Below are 16,232 nucleotides of genomic sequence, written 5' to 3'. Positions count from 1 at the left end.
ATGCATTTTGAAGCACTCTTGTTTAAAAAAAATCTAAAAATTGACATAATAAAATGATTTCCTCTTATAGGTATTGTCCACGTCTACTGGCTTGACTAAAACTGTATACAATCCTGCTGCTTTGAAGGCAGCACAGAAATCTTTGCCTGTTGTTTCCACTTCCATTCTAGACTCTAATGAAGCACAGAAGAAAAAACAGGTAAAGTAAATATGCTTCTTTATAAAATGGGTACAGTACATTGAGGAGTTCTGTATTTGATAGAGACAGTGTCAACATATTTCCTCAGAACGGCATAATGGAACAAGTTAATCAAATTACCTTCACTAATAATAGTGTAGTTGGTGTTGAAAGAACAAAAAAATGCTTTCAGCATTTGTTCCCATTGTTTACTTTTTTCAGTATATTTTCTAGCAGTATAAGTATACGGTAGACTTAAGATCCTATAGGAACTCAAAATCAGAAGCATCTTTCATGGAAATAGAATCTCCAGTTTGAGACATAAACTGGGAGATAAACTGTGAGAAGGAAGTACAGAACAACCCTAACTTTATCTTCCAAACCATTTAGAACTCACCTGCCTTTTTGCAACATTCTGGATTCTTAGTGACCAAGTATATTCTCAACTGAAAACTGTCCTGCTGTTCATTCTACAGTTTCTTAACTGCACTTCATTCATCCAGAATCTTTTTTATTTTTAAATCAAACTGAATTTTGGAGTCCTTATAATTCTACTTTGAGATTACAGAAAATAAAGCAAAAGAAGCATGCTAATCTCTGAATGGGTCAGACCGTCTCAGCTAAAGTTAGGCTTAAAAAAACGCTTTAGGTTCCTGTAATTAACTTTTCTAATTTATGTCAACTAAATGTAGAATAAATGTTCTTCTTCAAGTGGTTGCTCATGTCCATTCAACTTAGGTGGAGGAGAGCATAACTGCAGCCAGGGCGACACTCCAGGCAGCATTGGATGCGGCGGACACTGCCGCCTGAACCATGGTTTTGGCCGTTGCTATGTGCCGGACATCCTGGCTGCTCCTCTTCGGCTTATCCACGGAGGCTCAGCAGTCGATGCAAGACCTTCCCTTCGATGGGCAAGCCCTGTTTGCAGAACAGATGGACAATAAGCTCCATGGCCTCAAGGACTCCCACACAACTCTTAAAATGGGCCTGTGTGTTCCTGACCCTGCCTGCATGCCGTTCAAGCCACAGCAGCATCAGGGCCAGGGAAGCCACCCTCGCCAGGAGCCTCCCCAAAAGAAATCCAGAGGCTACAAGCAGCTGCCTAGCCACTAGCCTTTGCAGGCTTCTCAGTCGAGCTCTACTTGCAATAAGCAGGCGGAGAAATGCCCATTTTGAGGGTACGCCCAAGGTGACTTACCGGACTGTTCCAGGATCCGTCCTCCCCTATTTTTGCCAGTTGCCTTTCTCCTTTCCTCCCTGTGTTGGCATCTGTAACATCAGACCAATGTGTTCTCAGTACGGTGGTGCGGGGTTGCACCCTTCAGTTGCTTTCTACTCCTCCTTCCCACCCCCTCTCCCTGCCCCTCTTTAGGGACCCTTCTCACGAGAGTCTCCTTGTGCAGGAGGTAGAGGGGTTACTGCAGCTAGGTTCGGTGGAGGTCATTCCTCCAGAGTACAGGAACAAGGGGTTCTGTTCTTGCTATTTTTACAACCTATCCTGGACCTGCAAGACTTGAACCGCTTCCTAGTGAAGCTGAAGTTCAGCATGGTCTCCCTGGCCTCCGTGGATCCGGGAGACTGGTACGCTGAGCTGGATCTGAAAGATGCGTACTCTCGCATTGCCATCTTCAAGGGACACAGATGCTTCCTCTGGTTTGCTGTAGGTCCAAATCACTATCAGTTTGCTGTCCTCCCGTTTGGCCTAGCAACAGCACTGCAGATATTTATTAAGTGCATGTCGGTGGTGGCTGCTTACCTCAGACGTTGTGGTGTCCAGAGCTACCCGAACCTCAACGACTGGCTAGTCCTAGGCAGCTCCAGGTCCAAAGAGATGTTGCGATGCTGTTAGCCACTTGCAGTTGCTTCGACCTGTTGGTAAAGAAGAACAAAAATCCACATTAGTTCTGGTTCAGAGGATAGAGTTCATCGGAGCGGTGCTTGACTCGACCCGCACGTGCTGCTGGAGAGATTCAGGGCATTGATGGACCTTATCGCGGAAGTCTCATTGTTTGCCTTGAGCACGTCCGGGGTTTGCCTGCGCCTACTAGGTCACATGGCAGCGTGTACATGGGTGGTGTGCCACGCCAAGCTCCGGATGTTACCATCTCCACAGCAGTACTTACCTTGTTGTGATGATGGACCAACCCCAGGAAAGTCCTGGAAGGAGTTCCCTTCGTCAGCACTTCTCATTCAGTCGAGTTGGTTTCGTACGCCTCGGACCTCGACTGGCAGGGGGGCACGTCTCAGCACTCTCCAGACCCAGGGTATGTGGTTCCCAGAGGAAATGACAATACACATAAACATCAGAGCTCAGGGCGGTGCACAGTCTTCCTATCTCACCTGTCGGGCATAGTGGTCAGAGTCTTGACGGACAACAGTCTCAATGTTTTCCATCAGTGGTTCCCCAACTTGTTCTGCCGCTTGTGCAGGGAAAGCCCCTGGTGGGCCGGGCCGGGCCAGTTTGTTTGCCTGCTATGTCCACAGGTTCAGCCGATCGTGGCTCCTAGTGGCCGCGGTTCGCTGCTCCAGGCCAGTGGGAGCTGCGATAGGCTGAGCCTGCGGACACGGCCGGTAAACAAACCGGCCGTCCCACCAGGGGCTTTCCCTGCACAAGCAGTGGAACAAGTTTTTGGGAACCGCTGTTCTACATCAACAGACAAGGGGGAGCATGATCCACGGCCTTCTGCCAAGAGGCACTCCATCTCTGGGACTTGTGTATCTACCATGGAATGTACCTAGAAACGTGTCACCTTCTGGGTGCCAAGAATACGCTAGCAGATCACCTGAGCAGGGATTTCTCCTCTCACCACGAGTGGGTGCTCCACCCAGAGGTAGCCAGCACGATCTTCCAGAGGTAGGGAACTCCCCAGGTGGATTTGTTTGCCACTAGGCAGAACAGGAGTGCCACAGGTTTTGCTCCAGACGGAGACTGGGCAAGGACTCCCTCTCTGATGCCTTCCTCCTGCCGAGAGCAGGAAGCTTGATATATGCGTTCCATCTAATTCTGCTCATCAGCAAGGTCCTAGCGAAAATCAAGAGAGACAAGGCTCAGGTTATCATGATCGCCCCTGCATGGCCTTGCCAGCACTGGTTCTGGATGCTGTCGAGCCTGGCAGCGATCCCGCCGTGGCCCCTGCCAAACCGACCGGACCTACTGTCACAGGATCACGGTAGACTCTTGCACTCCAACCTTGTGTTCCTCCACCTCACGGCGTGAGTGTTGCGTGGCTGAACCCTGAGGAACGGGCCTGTTCAGAAGGCGTCCAGAAGGTCATCCTTGAGAGTAGGAAGCCCTCAATTAAATAGACTTACCTGGCAAAGTGGACGAGGTTCTCCCGCTGGACAGGCAAACGGGGCATCTCCCCTTTGCATTCTTCGATGCAGTCAATCTTAGACTACCTGCTTCATTTGAGGAACCAGGGCCTGACACACTCCTCTATCAAGGTGCATCTGGCAGCCATTTCTGCCTTTTATCTGCCAATCCAGGGTCAGTGTTCTCCCATGACATGACAGTCCAATTCCTCAGAGGTCTTAAGAGACTTTTTCCACAAGTTTGGTCCCCAGTCCCGCAGTGGGATCTTGCTTGGTTTTGTCCAGGCTCACAGGCCTGTCCTTTGAGCCTTTGGCCTCGTGCTCCCTCTCTCACTTATTGGCGAGGCGAGTCTCTGAGCTGCGAACCTTGACCTTAGAGCTGCTGTACATGGTCTTCTATAAGAACAAGGTTCAGCTCCGGCCCCACGTGGCCTTCCTTCCCAAGGTGGTGTCTACTTTCCACGTGAGTCAGGACATCTTCCTTTTGGTCTTCTGCTCCAAGCCCCATGAGACTAGTGAAGAGCGGCACCTTCATGCTTTGGACGTTAGAAGAGCCCTGGCTTTCTACCTAGGTTAGACAAAGCCTTTCTGTAAGTTGACTCAGCTTTTCATCTCTGCAGCTGATAGGATGAAGGGCCTCCCAGTGTCCACACAGAGGATTTCTAATTGGATCACCTCTTGCATTCGGACTTGTTATGAGTGGGCGGGAGTCCCTGTGCCGCCATTCGTCATAGCCCACTTGACAGAACGCAGGCATCCTCGGCGGCCTTCCTGGCACAGGACATCTGTCACACTGCAACGTGGTCTTTGGTGCACACATTCACAGCCCATTATGCCATCACTCAGCAGGCCAGAGACGACGCTGGGTTCGGCAGAGCTGTGTTACAATCTACACGTCTGTGAACTCCTACCTACCTCCACGGGGTACTGCTTGGGGATCACCTAAACTGAATGGACATGAGCAAGTATTCAAAGAAAAGACATTTACATTTTCCCATAACTGGTGTTCTTCGAGATTTGTTGCTCATGTCCATTCTACAACCCGCCCTCCTCCCCCACTGTTGGAATTTCCGGCAAGAAGGAACTGAGGGTGGGGGGAGCCGACGGTGCCCTACGTACCACAGCATGTGTGCGCCACTCCAGGGGGTGCCAGAGCTTGTCCCCTACGGTTACTGCTGAGGGAGAAAACTTCCAACACGGGTGCATGTGGTGTGTGCATGTGCGCGTGCACACACACTTAAGTTGAATGGACACGAGCAACACATCTTGAACATCAGTTACAGAAAAAGGTAACTGTCTTTTTTCAGTTCATAACAAATGAGCTGAATCCATCCAATTTAGGTTCCTAAAAAAGCATTGAGGATGACATAACTTCTGTATAGAGGGTTTAAGTTAATAGACACTAACTACAGAGATCTTCAAATTTAACACACATGCCTTTGTAACTGCATCTCACCTGTAATATGGGGTCAGATTTTCAAGTTGCCTCTGATATATGGGGTCTCCAACATTATACAGCTATAACCTGACTTTTCGGAAGACGTGAGCACCTGTAGCTTCCAGTGACTTCAGACTTATTGAATAAGTCTTAAAGATAAAAAGAAACAACAAATTTTGCCCTCTTGCTGGTTCATTTTTTCTGCTGCCCTTTTGCTGTCTGAAGAGATGGGTATTATTATAATACAATACCTGTGAGAAATTCATGGCTTGTTGGGACGGATGTCAAAGGTAGCTCCCCTTTCCTCCTCCTCCTCCTGTCTTCCTTTGTTTTCCGCATCTCCCTTTCCTTTCCTCATTCCCCTGTGTTTATAATCCCTCTATGGACTGCAGCCACTGGAGAACAGGATCACGCACTAGAGCAAATAAGACATTCTGAGCAAGCAGAAGTCAGGTTGGTGTATGGGAGAAGAGAGACACAAACATAGCTTAGTATTAATATTAGTATTTTGTAGCTGTCGACACATTTGCATTCTGTATAAGGTAATTCACCTTGCAGTCCGAGTCCAGCTGGCATGGAAATGCTGACCCAGAAATGCAGGCAGATTCTTATGTTCCTTCTCCCTCATCAACTATGTTTGTATAAAATTCCTTAGCTCTTCTTGAAAATGTGCTGAATCATGAGCTTCTGCTCCCATTCTGTGCCTGAGAGCAGGAAGTGATTGCTTTCTTTACAGCAGCTGCAGCAGAAGCTGAATAGAAGCTCTGGCATCTCTCCTGCTCCCTCCTCCAAGTACAGTATTTTAGAAATACAGTAATACAATTCTGAAATGGACAAATTTACATTTCATACTTCTGTATTCATAAATATGTGGCAAGATTCCACTTCAAAAATTGAAAGTTATGTTCCTTACAAGTTACACTAGCCAATCATAATGTTACTTTCCAGGTAGCAAGTTTTTGGTGATGTTATCAAAGTTTTTTAAGAACTTCCTATGAACTTTTGATTTTTGTGGCCTGAGACTGTACTATGAAATATGTCTAATTTATTGTAGGACTCAACATACGGTTGCTTCTAGGATACTTCCCTTATGTGTCTGAACTCCTGCAATAAAATCATGGTTGCACTATAAAGAATACCAAAATTCCTCTGGTAATGTGGTGGTAAAATATTCTGCTTTTCACACTGGAATAGTGATCTGTAAAATGGTTACCCTAGTCCTAGATAAGTGATAAAGATTGACGCTTTCCTGGCATCTATTTAACTAAGTCTGGTTGTCAGATTTATCACTAACCCTGATGTTTGATACGCTAAGGATAGCTTTGATAACCCTCTTTTTGTACGTCAGGTGAGCCTATTTCTATTACTAGAATTTATTTTTGTCAGAATTTCTTTTTGTAATCACTTACTACAGTAGGCAAACTAGTTTATTCAGTGACAGAATATTCTCTTGATGAATTCTTGATTCCAAAAATCTTAGGAACTTTCTGTAATTTTATTTTATGCCCCTAGGAAGCACTAAGACTTCAACAAGATGTGAGAAAGAAAAAACAGGAGATCTTAGAAAAGCACATTGAAACACAAAAGGTAAAGTATTTAGATGCTCCCTGATTGGAGCTTTCTGCAGAGATAATAAAAGTAACAGTTGACAGCATGAGTTGTAAAATCATTATAATAGTTTGTCGTAATCATAAATTGCAATTAATGGTATGTAAATATATAATACCACCAACTTTTTGTGCTTTTCATCCATAAATCTCAATGCAAAAGAGGTCACTATCACAAAGTGTTCTGACTGTTGGTTCTCATGCTTCCCTCATTAGACAGTGTGGGATTCTTTTATCTCTAAGATTTTTGTTAGTGGGGGCCAGTGTTTGAGCTTCCCGTGTTTTCCCTATCATGCACTGCTGATCCCTCAATCCCTAGAACCATCTAACCAGTTCTTCCTTGATTGTGGTCAGCGAAGGAGCCACATGTGGACTTCCACCTGTTGCTGCATCTGACCATCTTGCCAGCCTTGTTCTCTAGGTGTCTTTTTCCTGGTGTCCTTACTTGCAGTCAGCTCTGTAAAGAGAGAGGAAGAAGTGCTGTTGTGCTTTTATTGATGCTCTGGTTTGCTTGTTCTTGAAGTGCCAAGTCTGTCTGCTCTTTTTTTTTTTTTTTTTGTCTCCAGAATTGTTTGGCATTTTGTTCCAGTTGCTCAGTATATTGGAGTTCTGTATTCTGTATGCTAAGTTTTTCTTGTTGGCACTTCCATGTTTCTTAGTGCATTTTTGTGGTGCTGCTTTTTGTTGATACTCAAGTGCTCTGGCACTGCTCCTCAGCACTTTGGCACATCTTTTTCTAATGATGTATTCTTTGTTCAAGAAGGATCATTTCTTCTGCTTCCTTTGTTCATCTTCGGAAATTTTAGGATAGTGGTTCCAAGATATGTGCTTGGGGCAAAAAATTGTAATACAGTTTAACCTGATTGCTACATCTTTTACCTCATAATTGATCATGACATGCGAGGTTGTCAAGTATGCCTGGAAACTTCACCCAGAGCAGTCTACTTTTGTACGGGATCCATCAAATACCCCAAATACTCATGGGAAACATAAATTCAGCCAACACCTGGCTTGGAATGCTTTAAAATGAAAGCCTGAGTATAGTCATTTTTGCTGAGCCCTGGAACTTGGTGTTGACACCTCCTGCATCATCACACTTCCCCATGTGGTCGTTTTCCATTGCTGTTGGGAAGGCTGAAAGGGAGTCTATTTGTAAACTGGGGGTATATCTTTAAAAAAAAAAAAGGCGCTATATTTACTGCAGACTAGACACTAGTGATCAAAGTTAGGCTTGTTTTTATCTAAAATAGTATTTTCAAACACACGGAATCAGTAGATACAAACATGAGCTAATGAGGTTAAAATTGAAGGTGGTAGAAACTGGCATGTTGATTATAGATAGAACCTTGATCTACAGGAATACTGAGGTAATAGGATATAAAATCTAAACCTGACATTCACCTATGATGTGCATGGCGCTACATAGAAACAGACTTAACTCTTGTCTTCAGTATGAAAGAAAGGTGTGTTCTTGAGTTAGCTAACTTAAGTTAAAATCCTGGTAAAAATCTAAGCAGTTTGTAATTTTTACATGAGTTAGCAGGTTGAGTTAAATTAGTCTTCCCCAAAGTCTTTAACTGGACCTACTATCTCATTTGCAAACTACAAACTGTCTTGTCTTCACTAGGATTTTAACTTGAGTTTGATAACTCAAGTTAAGAAAACACCTATTTTTGTACTAATGGCATGGCCAAAGACAGTTCCTGCCCCTAAGAGCTGTTGAGATGAGCTGTCAAGGCTGAATTCCCACTCTGTCACTCCGAGTGCAGAAGTGAGGGCCCGCAAGGATTCTAAAAATTAATACTGGCCACTCCAGGCTTGTATTACACTCCCAAGGTTACAGCTTTTCTCTGACTGTAGCGTGGTAAACGCTGCCACCACCCAAATGCAAAAAAACCCCTTTGAACCCAGGAAGGAGCACTTGGAAATTCCTCCCTGTGGGGTACCCTCAAGCCCTTTCACCACCCCTTCCGGGGAAGAGCTGAGAAAGACACAGTTAATTTCCTTTGTTTTCTACCAGCTAATCAAACAACATGAACAAACCTCTTAGAACACCAAAAATCCAATCCTGTTCTTAAAAAAGGTAATTTTTTATTAAAAACAAAAAGGAAAAGATTACGTCTGGAACTTAGGCTTTTTGCTAGATCTTAAAAGAAACAATTTACACAATTTAAGCACCCAAAACAGCTTTCTTGGGGGTTCAGTTTAAGGGTTACAAGCAAACAAAAGCATCAAAGGTTAGCACAGAAGAGCTCCACAAGCCTTAAAAAATACAGAAATAAACCTGATCGCGTCTAGCTAAACATTATGATCTACTTACACATTTGGAGTTCCGATAAGTAGTTCTAGGTATGATCTGATGATTTATGATCATACCTGGCTTAAAGCTGCTTATAGCATGGCTCCCTCCAGCCCAGAGAGTACAGACAAAGGGAAAGTTTCTTTCCCTATTTTAAAAAGTTCTGGCCTTCCCATTTGCTCTTTTGGTCAGGTGCCCACTTTTCTTTCTCTTTACCTGGGGGACTTTTTAACCCTTTACAGGTAAAGCAAGTAGAGAACAGCTACCAAGAGGGATTTTACAGTTGGCTGGCTGGCTGGGTGCCCATCAAAGGGAGCTATCGCCCCACTTTATTTATCACATGAGCACAACAAAAGATGCATAGAACAGTCGGGGTAGGAGGTGAAAGGCAAAGTCATAATTTAGGTTGGGTAGAATGCATGAAAAACTTTCTAGTATGTTGAACTATCTATTGCAGAATTTGAATTCTCTTTTGAAAAGATCCTCATTAATCATTACAAAAAGTAATAGTTAAATATACCCATTTACCTGAATATAAACTATATGAACAACCATTTTGATCTTTCAGAGTAGCAGCCGTGTTAGTCTGTATTCACAAAAAGCAAAGGAGGACTTGTGGCACCTTAGAGACTAACCAATTTATTTGAGCATAAGCTTTCGTGAGCTACAGCTCACTTCATCGGATGCATACTGTGGAAAGTGTAGAAGATCTTTTTATACACACAAAGCATGAAAAAATACCTCCTCCCACCCCACTCTCCTGCTGGTAATAGCTTATCTAAAGTGACCACTCTCCTTACAATGTGTATCATAATCAAGGTGGGCCATTTCCAGCATAAATCCAGGGTTTAACAAGAACGTCTGAGGAGGGGGGTGATCTTCCTGATAACACCATCCTGGCCACTATGGATGTAGAAGCCCTCTACACCAACATTCCACACAAAGATGGACTACAAGCCGTCAAGAACACTATCCCCGATAATGTCACGGCTAACCTGGTCGCTGAACTTTGTGACTTTGTCCTTACCCATAACTATTTCACATTTGGGGACAATGTATACCTTCAGATCAGCGGCACTGCTGTGGGTACCCCGCATGGCCCCACAGTATGCCAACATTTTTATGGCTGACTTAGAACAACGCTTCCTCAGCTCTCGTCCCCTAATGCCCCTACTCTACTTGCGCTATATTGATGACATCTTCATCATCTGGACCCATGGAAAAGAAGCCCTTGAGGAATTCCACCATGATTTCAACAATTTCCATCCCACCATCAACCTCAGCCTGGACCAGTCCACACAAGAGATCCACTTCCTGAACACTACAGTGCTAATAAACGATGGTCACATAAACACCACCCTATATCGGAAACCTACTGACCGCTATTCCTACCTACATGCCTCCAGCCTTCACCCTGACCACACCACATGATCCATCGTCTACAGCCAAGCTCTGCGATACAACCGCATTTACTCCAACCCCTCAGACAGAGACAAACACCTACAAGATCTCTGTCAAGCATTCGTACAACTACAATACCCACCTGCGGAAGTGAAGAAACAGATTGATAGAGCCAGAAGAGTTCCCAGAAGTCACCTACTACAGGACAGGCCTAACAAAGAAAAGAACAGAACGCCACTATCTGTCACCTTCAGCCCCCAACTGAAACCCCTCCAACGCATTATTAAGGATCTACAACCTATCCTGAAGGATGACCCAACACTCTCACAAATCTTGGGACACAGGCCAGTCCTTGCCTACAGAGAGCCCCCCCAACCTGAAGCAAATACTCACCAGGAACCACTAACCCAGGAACCTATCCTTGCAACAAAGCCCGTTGCTAACTGTGCCCACATATCTATTTAGGGGACACCATCACAGGGCCTAATAGCATCAGCCATACTATCAGAGGCTCGTTCACCTGCACATCCACCAATGTGATATATGCCATCATGTGCCAGCAATGCCCCTCTGCCATGTACATTGGTCAAACTGGACAGTCTCTACGTAAAAGAACAAATGGACACAAATCAGATGTCAAGAATTATAACATTCATAAACCAGTCGGAGAACACTTCAATCTCTCTGGTCACGCGATTACAGACATGAAAGTTGCGATATTACAACAAAAAAACTTCAAATCCAGACTCCAGCGAGAAACTGTTGAATTGGAATTCATTTGCAAATTGGATACAATTAACTTAGGTTACCTTGCATAATGACTTAGCCACTCCCAGTCTCTATTCAAGCCTATTTCCCCTTGTTTTTTCCTCCCCCCCGATGTTCTTGTTAAACCCTGGATTTGTGCTGGAAATGGCCCACCTTGATTATGATACACATTGTAAGGAGAGTGGTCACTTTAGATAAGCTATTACCAGCAGGAGAGTGGGGTGGGGGTTGGTATTTTTTCATGCTTTGTGTGTATAAAAAGATCATCTACACTTTCCACAGTATGCATCCGATGAAGTGAGCTGTAGCTCACGAAAGCTTATGCTCAAATAAATTGGTTAGTCTCTAAGGTGCCATGTTGATCTTGAAAGCCAAGTGTGTTTTCTCTGTTCTAACATTTTAATCAACATATCTAGGAAAACCCACAATTACATCTAGAATACTGATGCATTAATCCTCCCAACTATAATAAAAATGTTTTAAATTGGACAGATGCTGATTTCAAAGTTGGAGAAAAATAAACCCATGATGAAGTCAGAAGACAAAGCAGAAATAATGAAAACACTGGAGACTTTGACTAATAGCATTACCAAGTTAAAGGATGAATTAAAAGGTGTCTCATCTGGAGGTGCTCCTCTGAAAAGCTTGAAAACTAAGGCTCAGGTACTCAATTTCTGTTTTGTTTTTTTTTAAATAAGTTATATAATTGCGTCATGTGCTGATGCCACTCAGCTAAAAAAAAATCCCACCACTGTGAGTCTAAGTAAGTAAGATTATTCTATTAGTTTCCTTCACTATAAAGGGACGTTGTCAATTTAAAATACAGGTAGCTGTCTGAAATTGTTTTTTACCTCGTATTGTTACTTATATACCTAAATTTAGTACATCATCTGAAATATATCAGAAGAAAAATATTTTTCACTTTTTTTTCTCTTACCTTTGACAGCACTTTGTTAGTTTTGCTGCTTCTCCTGAATAGTCAGTCAAGTTCTCCTTTTCATTGTGGGTCTTTCCAGCAGCAATGGGGGAGAGGAATATTTTTTTTAAACAAAAGGAAGCTCTCACTGTAAGGGTTAGATTTAGAATAAGAAACAAATAACTACTTAAACTCACTAGAATTAAGTTGCTGTCCCGTCATGTTTTGATTGTATTATACAGTGCTATCAACTAAATAGTCATTTGGGTGGGCAATTATAGTACTGCATTAATCTTTCACTGTGAACTTGTCCCATATGCCATACTTTTTAGGTTGGAGACAATGTTAACGTATTTATTGTCAGTCTTTTGAATTCACTGGTCATAATGAGGTTTTAGTTGTGAGAGAAGTTTCTCTTCAGTGGTTTCTCTTTTTGATGCTACAGAAGGCTAATAACTCCCTTTTGTCGTTTCAGGAGTTAGACTTGGTCTGTAAACCTTTGCTTTCTGATCCAATTACATGACCTTTTTATGACCCTGATATTTTGTTATCTCTAGGGTGAGATCTTCAGCCCCAGATTAGAGTGAATGAACAATTTTAAAAGCCCTGGAAAAGTATCAATATTAAGGAATTAAAATGTTCCTCTAAACAAGTCATTCTAAACAAATAAATCACACATTTTCTGTTCTACCCTACTTAGACACAGAAACGTATAGGAAAAAAAACAGGGAAGGGTTTTTAAAAAAAAAATAGTGTAGTGTAGAGTGTTTTACCAGATACTTCTTTGGAAGACCACAGCCAGTCTTCATCTGTTCCAGTTTGTTCAGAATGCCAATCCCTTAGTATGTTTATTTCTCCCTTCTAAAGTTTTAGTTTTGGGATGCTACTCCGAAGACTTCATGACTTCACCTTAGACTGGATTCTAGGAAGGATCATCAGCTTTAAATTTGCCATCATATTTGAGAAAATACAAGGCAGCCTTACTTAATAGGAAGATGATGATGAAAAATAGTAATTATAAAATAATAATTGGGACTGGCAGTTGGACTTACGCTTCTGTGTGACTACTTCTGAAACACATCTTAGTTCTCAACCTGAGTTCTTTCTATTAAACTCCTAAGACCGCTATATTAAGAAAAGGATTAATTTGGTGGCGCTAGTTCTTGGATAGAAATTGTAAAACAGGGTTTTCCTAATCTTTTAGGAGCTGATAACCCCTTTCAGATCAGGAAATGTTTTATGACCTCTCTCCCCCCAAGACCACCTACCCCAACCATAGGGTGAACTTTTTCATACTAGAAATAACAGGTTTTGGAATTTGATCTCTGTTATGGAGATAAATTACAAGAATATTTGTCAGATTGAACTGTATTGCTGATGAATGATGTTCAATGAAGTTGAATTGCAGAAATAGTTTTAAATAGTTTTTGTTAGGTGGTTGATACCAGCACTTTTGGGGATTTTTTTGTTACTGCAGCTGAAAAACAATCTGACTAAAACTTAAGAATAAACAGCCAAAATCTGCTCTATTCCCGGCTAGAAAACATCCTGTTATAGTATACTACATTATACTATACTATACTCCTGTAGTTCTATTACAGGAGAAATGTCAGTTTGTCTTACACTGATTCAGTGAGTTCTGCAAGTAGTTAAGAAGCTCATCCTACAAGTAAGTCTGAAATAAGATTGGATACTGAATGATCAGATTCTGATAGTGCTTGACTGGCTCCTCATTTTCCTTGAAGACTGAAACAAAATGAAGCACCTCAAGAAGACTTATTTCCAAGTTTTTTTGCTGAATGTTTTTACTGTTTTGCATGGACAGAACATTTGTATTTCTCACCTGAAGAGAGTAGTTCAGTTTGTTAGGTGTCCAAAGATGTCTGCAAGGTAGGTTAAGCTTTGTCACACAGACAATTATTGAAGATATTAGCATGGAGAGACTTCATCATGAGGGAAAACCTGCACTTCCACTCTTGCCTCAAAGAGGAAAGTTAGCAGTCTGCCTTGTAAAAATGCTGTAATGCGAACAAGGTGGTGAAAGAAACCTGTGTCATCTGAGCGATTGGAGAGGAGGCGGAGCGGGGAGCCAGCTTTCTTAGTGTAGCTTTGGTGAAGTTCACTACTTTGACAGCTTCATGAAGGTCTTGGCCACAGGTTTTCAGGCATTTTCTGAACAGTTAAAGATTGGTCATGCATGAAGTCCTGAAAGCATAATGCATTGCATATATGTGACCAGGCCATTAGTTTTGCTTGTTCTTGCCTTGGTGCAATCTAAGTAGATTACAATACACTGCTCCTATTGAATGTGGAAATCTTTGTCTCCTGATATGTCAAGTAATCATTTTCTTCTTGAGGGACATTGCACAATGTTACAAAAGAATCTTCAATAGAAGCATCAGCAATATACCTAACAAACTTAAGAAGTTCTGAAGCACCAGAGTTTCTGACGAAGGAATTTGAATTGCTAAATAATCACTTTTCATGAGTTTTGAAAGCAGTTGTTTTCGGACATCCACATATCGCTGATACACCTGCAAAACAATATTTATCAAAAGCACTGTTTTTCAATTTGGTAATCACTGCATGAACTGTAACTTCAGAAACTATTTGTTATTTGTGCATTTTATTTTTATTTTGAGGCATGATTTGGAACATCTGGACATGGTCCTCCTCACAAAACCAACCCATGTTTTAAAATCACCCCTTAATTGGAACCAAACTCCAGTGAAGACTGACATATGCAACATGATCATATGAAGCTCATTTGTGCGCTCAGACCTTAGAAGCTGCAGCCAACATGTGTGGATTTCAGTTCAGTGACACATTTTGTCATGATTTGTGTGCATGGGTACTTGCAATTGGTGTTTGTATATAACAGGTTTTTAATGGTTCATATGCTGTGTTCCGGAAGGAAAAACAACATACACAAAGAGGCTGACTTTTATTAGCAGAGGTGCTAGTAGTAGTTGCTTATATTTGTGTCCTGCCTTAGTCTGCAGTGAGCTACCATTTGGCTTTCTCACATTATGAAAATATTGTGGTATTAAAAGAACTTGCCATTAGAGTGTGTATTGTGTATTCATTTGTCATTTAAAATGTACTGAATTATGTTTTGCAGAACTTTTTAGATTGTTGGGGATCTTCCCACCACCACACAAATTGCAACCCATTAGTTGGGGTAACTCCTGGTTTAAAAGAAGAAACACCAAATTCCATCATCATGGTTGGCAGTTAAATCAGTACTGGAGGCAATGACAACATAAAGTTTTCAGAGACTTCCCATTATTAAACACTGAGTTTCACCTTCCAGTCTTAACCTCCTAACCTCATGCAGTGTTCTTTGGATGCTGCTCACAATACCAGTATTAACTACTACTAAGAAACAACAATAGTATAACTTAAGCCAAAAATGAAAAGCCCATCATCTAGATTCCCGACCCTTTTCTTCTGTCTTGGCTCAGGTTTCTGAATTTCTATTTTCCAGGTACAGAGAGAAAGGGGAAACTTTCTCTTGCCTTAAGAGTAACCTAACTCACTTGGAGGCCCTGCTTATTTTTAAAATAGCCAGTCACGACTGCCCACTATTAGCAGTGTTATTCTGGGCAATCAAAACCTTCGTCATTATCAGTGGAGTATTTTCCCCATTCAGGAGTAAGGAATGTATAAACTAATAACTTCACCTTGACAATTTCTTAGATGCAGAAAGAATTACTGGATACTGAGCTTGATTTGTATAAGAAGATGCAGGCTGGGGAAGAAGTGGCTGAACTAAGAAGAAAGTACACAGAACTGCAGCTTGAAGTACGTTGGTTTTTATTTCTTCAGTTAACCATGTATTACAAAAACTTTCCTTTAGTATATTTTGCTTAACTTACATTGTAAAGTATCATGCAATCTGTTGTGCAATTAAAGTAGTTTTTAAAAAAATCTTCTTTTGGAAAGTATTACACAACCCTTTTCTCTTAGTCAAGGTGGGTGAGGTAGTATCTTCCATTGGAATAGCTTCTGTTGTTGGACGAGACAAGCTTTTGAGCTGCACAGGGCTCTTCAAAACTACAAAAAGTAATCAATGTTGCAGATAAATCCAAGACGGGACAGATTGTTAAGCATAAGTCATTAACAAGTTACAGGAGACCAGTTGAAGGACAGTGGGCAGTTAACACCTGTGCAGTCCTGGGGCCAGGGACAATTAGTGGGTTACACATTGGTGTAATGAGTCCTAAAACCAGTGTCTCTAAGCCCCTGAATTTTGGTATCTAGCAAAGTTATGAATTTAACTTCCCAGGCTCATCTTTTGATGGTGTTGTGCA

At 42.2% G+C, this 16,232-nt stretch overlaps 1 protein-coding gene across 4 annotated transcripts in view; it reads left to right on the top strand.

The window, feature by feature from the left end:
* Positions 1-16,232, top strand: part of RBM26 (RNA binding motif protein 26) — a 115,336-nt gene that overhangs the window by 53,309 nt on the left and 45,795 nt on the right. For all 4 annotated transcript variants that reach the window (XM_073347394.2, XM_073347385.2, XM_073347403.2 and 1 more), the window contains exons 15-18: positions 71-199; positions 6,441-6,515; positions 11,496-11,666; positions 15,619-15,723. In XM_073347394.2, coding sequence (XP_073203495.1) covers positions 71-199; positions 6,441-6,515; positions 11,496-11,666; positions 15,619-15,723 — 480 coding nt within the window. The remainder of the gene's footprint in view (positions 1-70; positions 200-6,440; positions 6,516-11,495; positions 11,667-15,618; positions 15,724-16,232) is intronic.

Source organism: Lepidochelys kempii, chromosome 1 (genome assembly GCF_965140285.1).
Source record: "Lepidochelys kempii isolate rLepKem1 chromosome 1, rLepKem1.hap1, whole genome shotgun sequence".
Classification (NCBI taxonomy): Eukaryota; Metazoa; Chordata; order Testudines; family Cheloniidae; genus Lepidochelys; species Lepidochelys kempii.
Note: the sequence above shows the minus strand (reverse complement) of the source record. Positions and strands in the feature narration are given on the sequence as shown.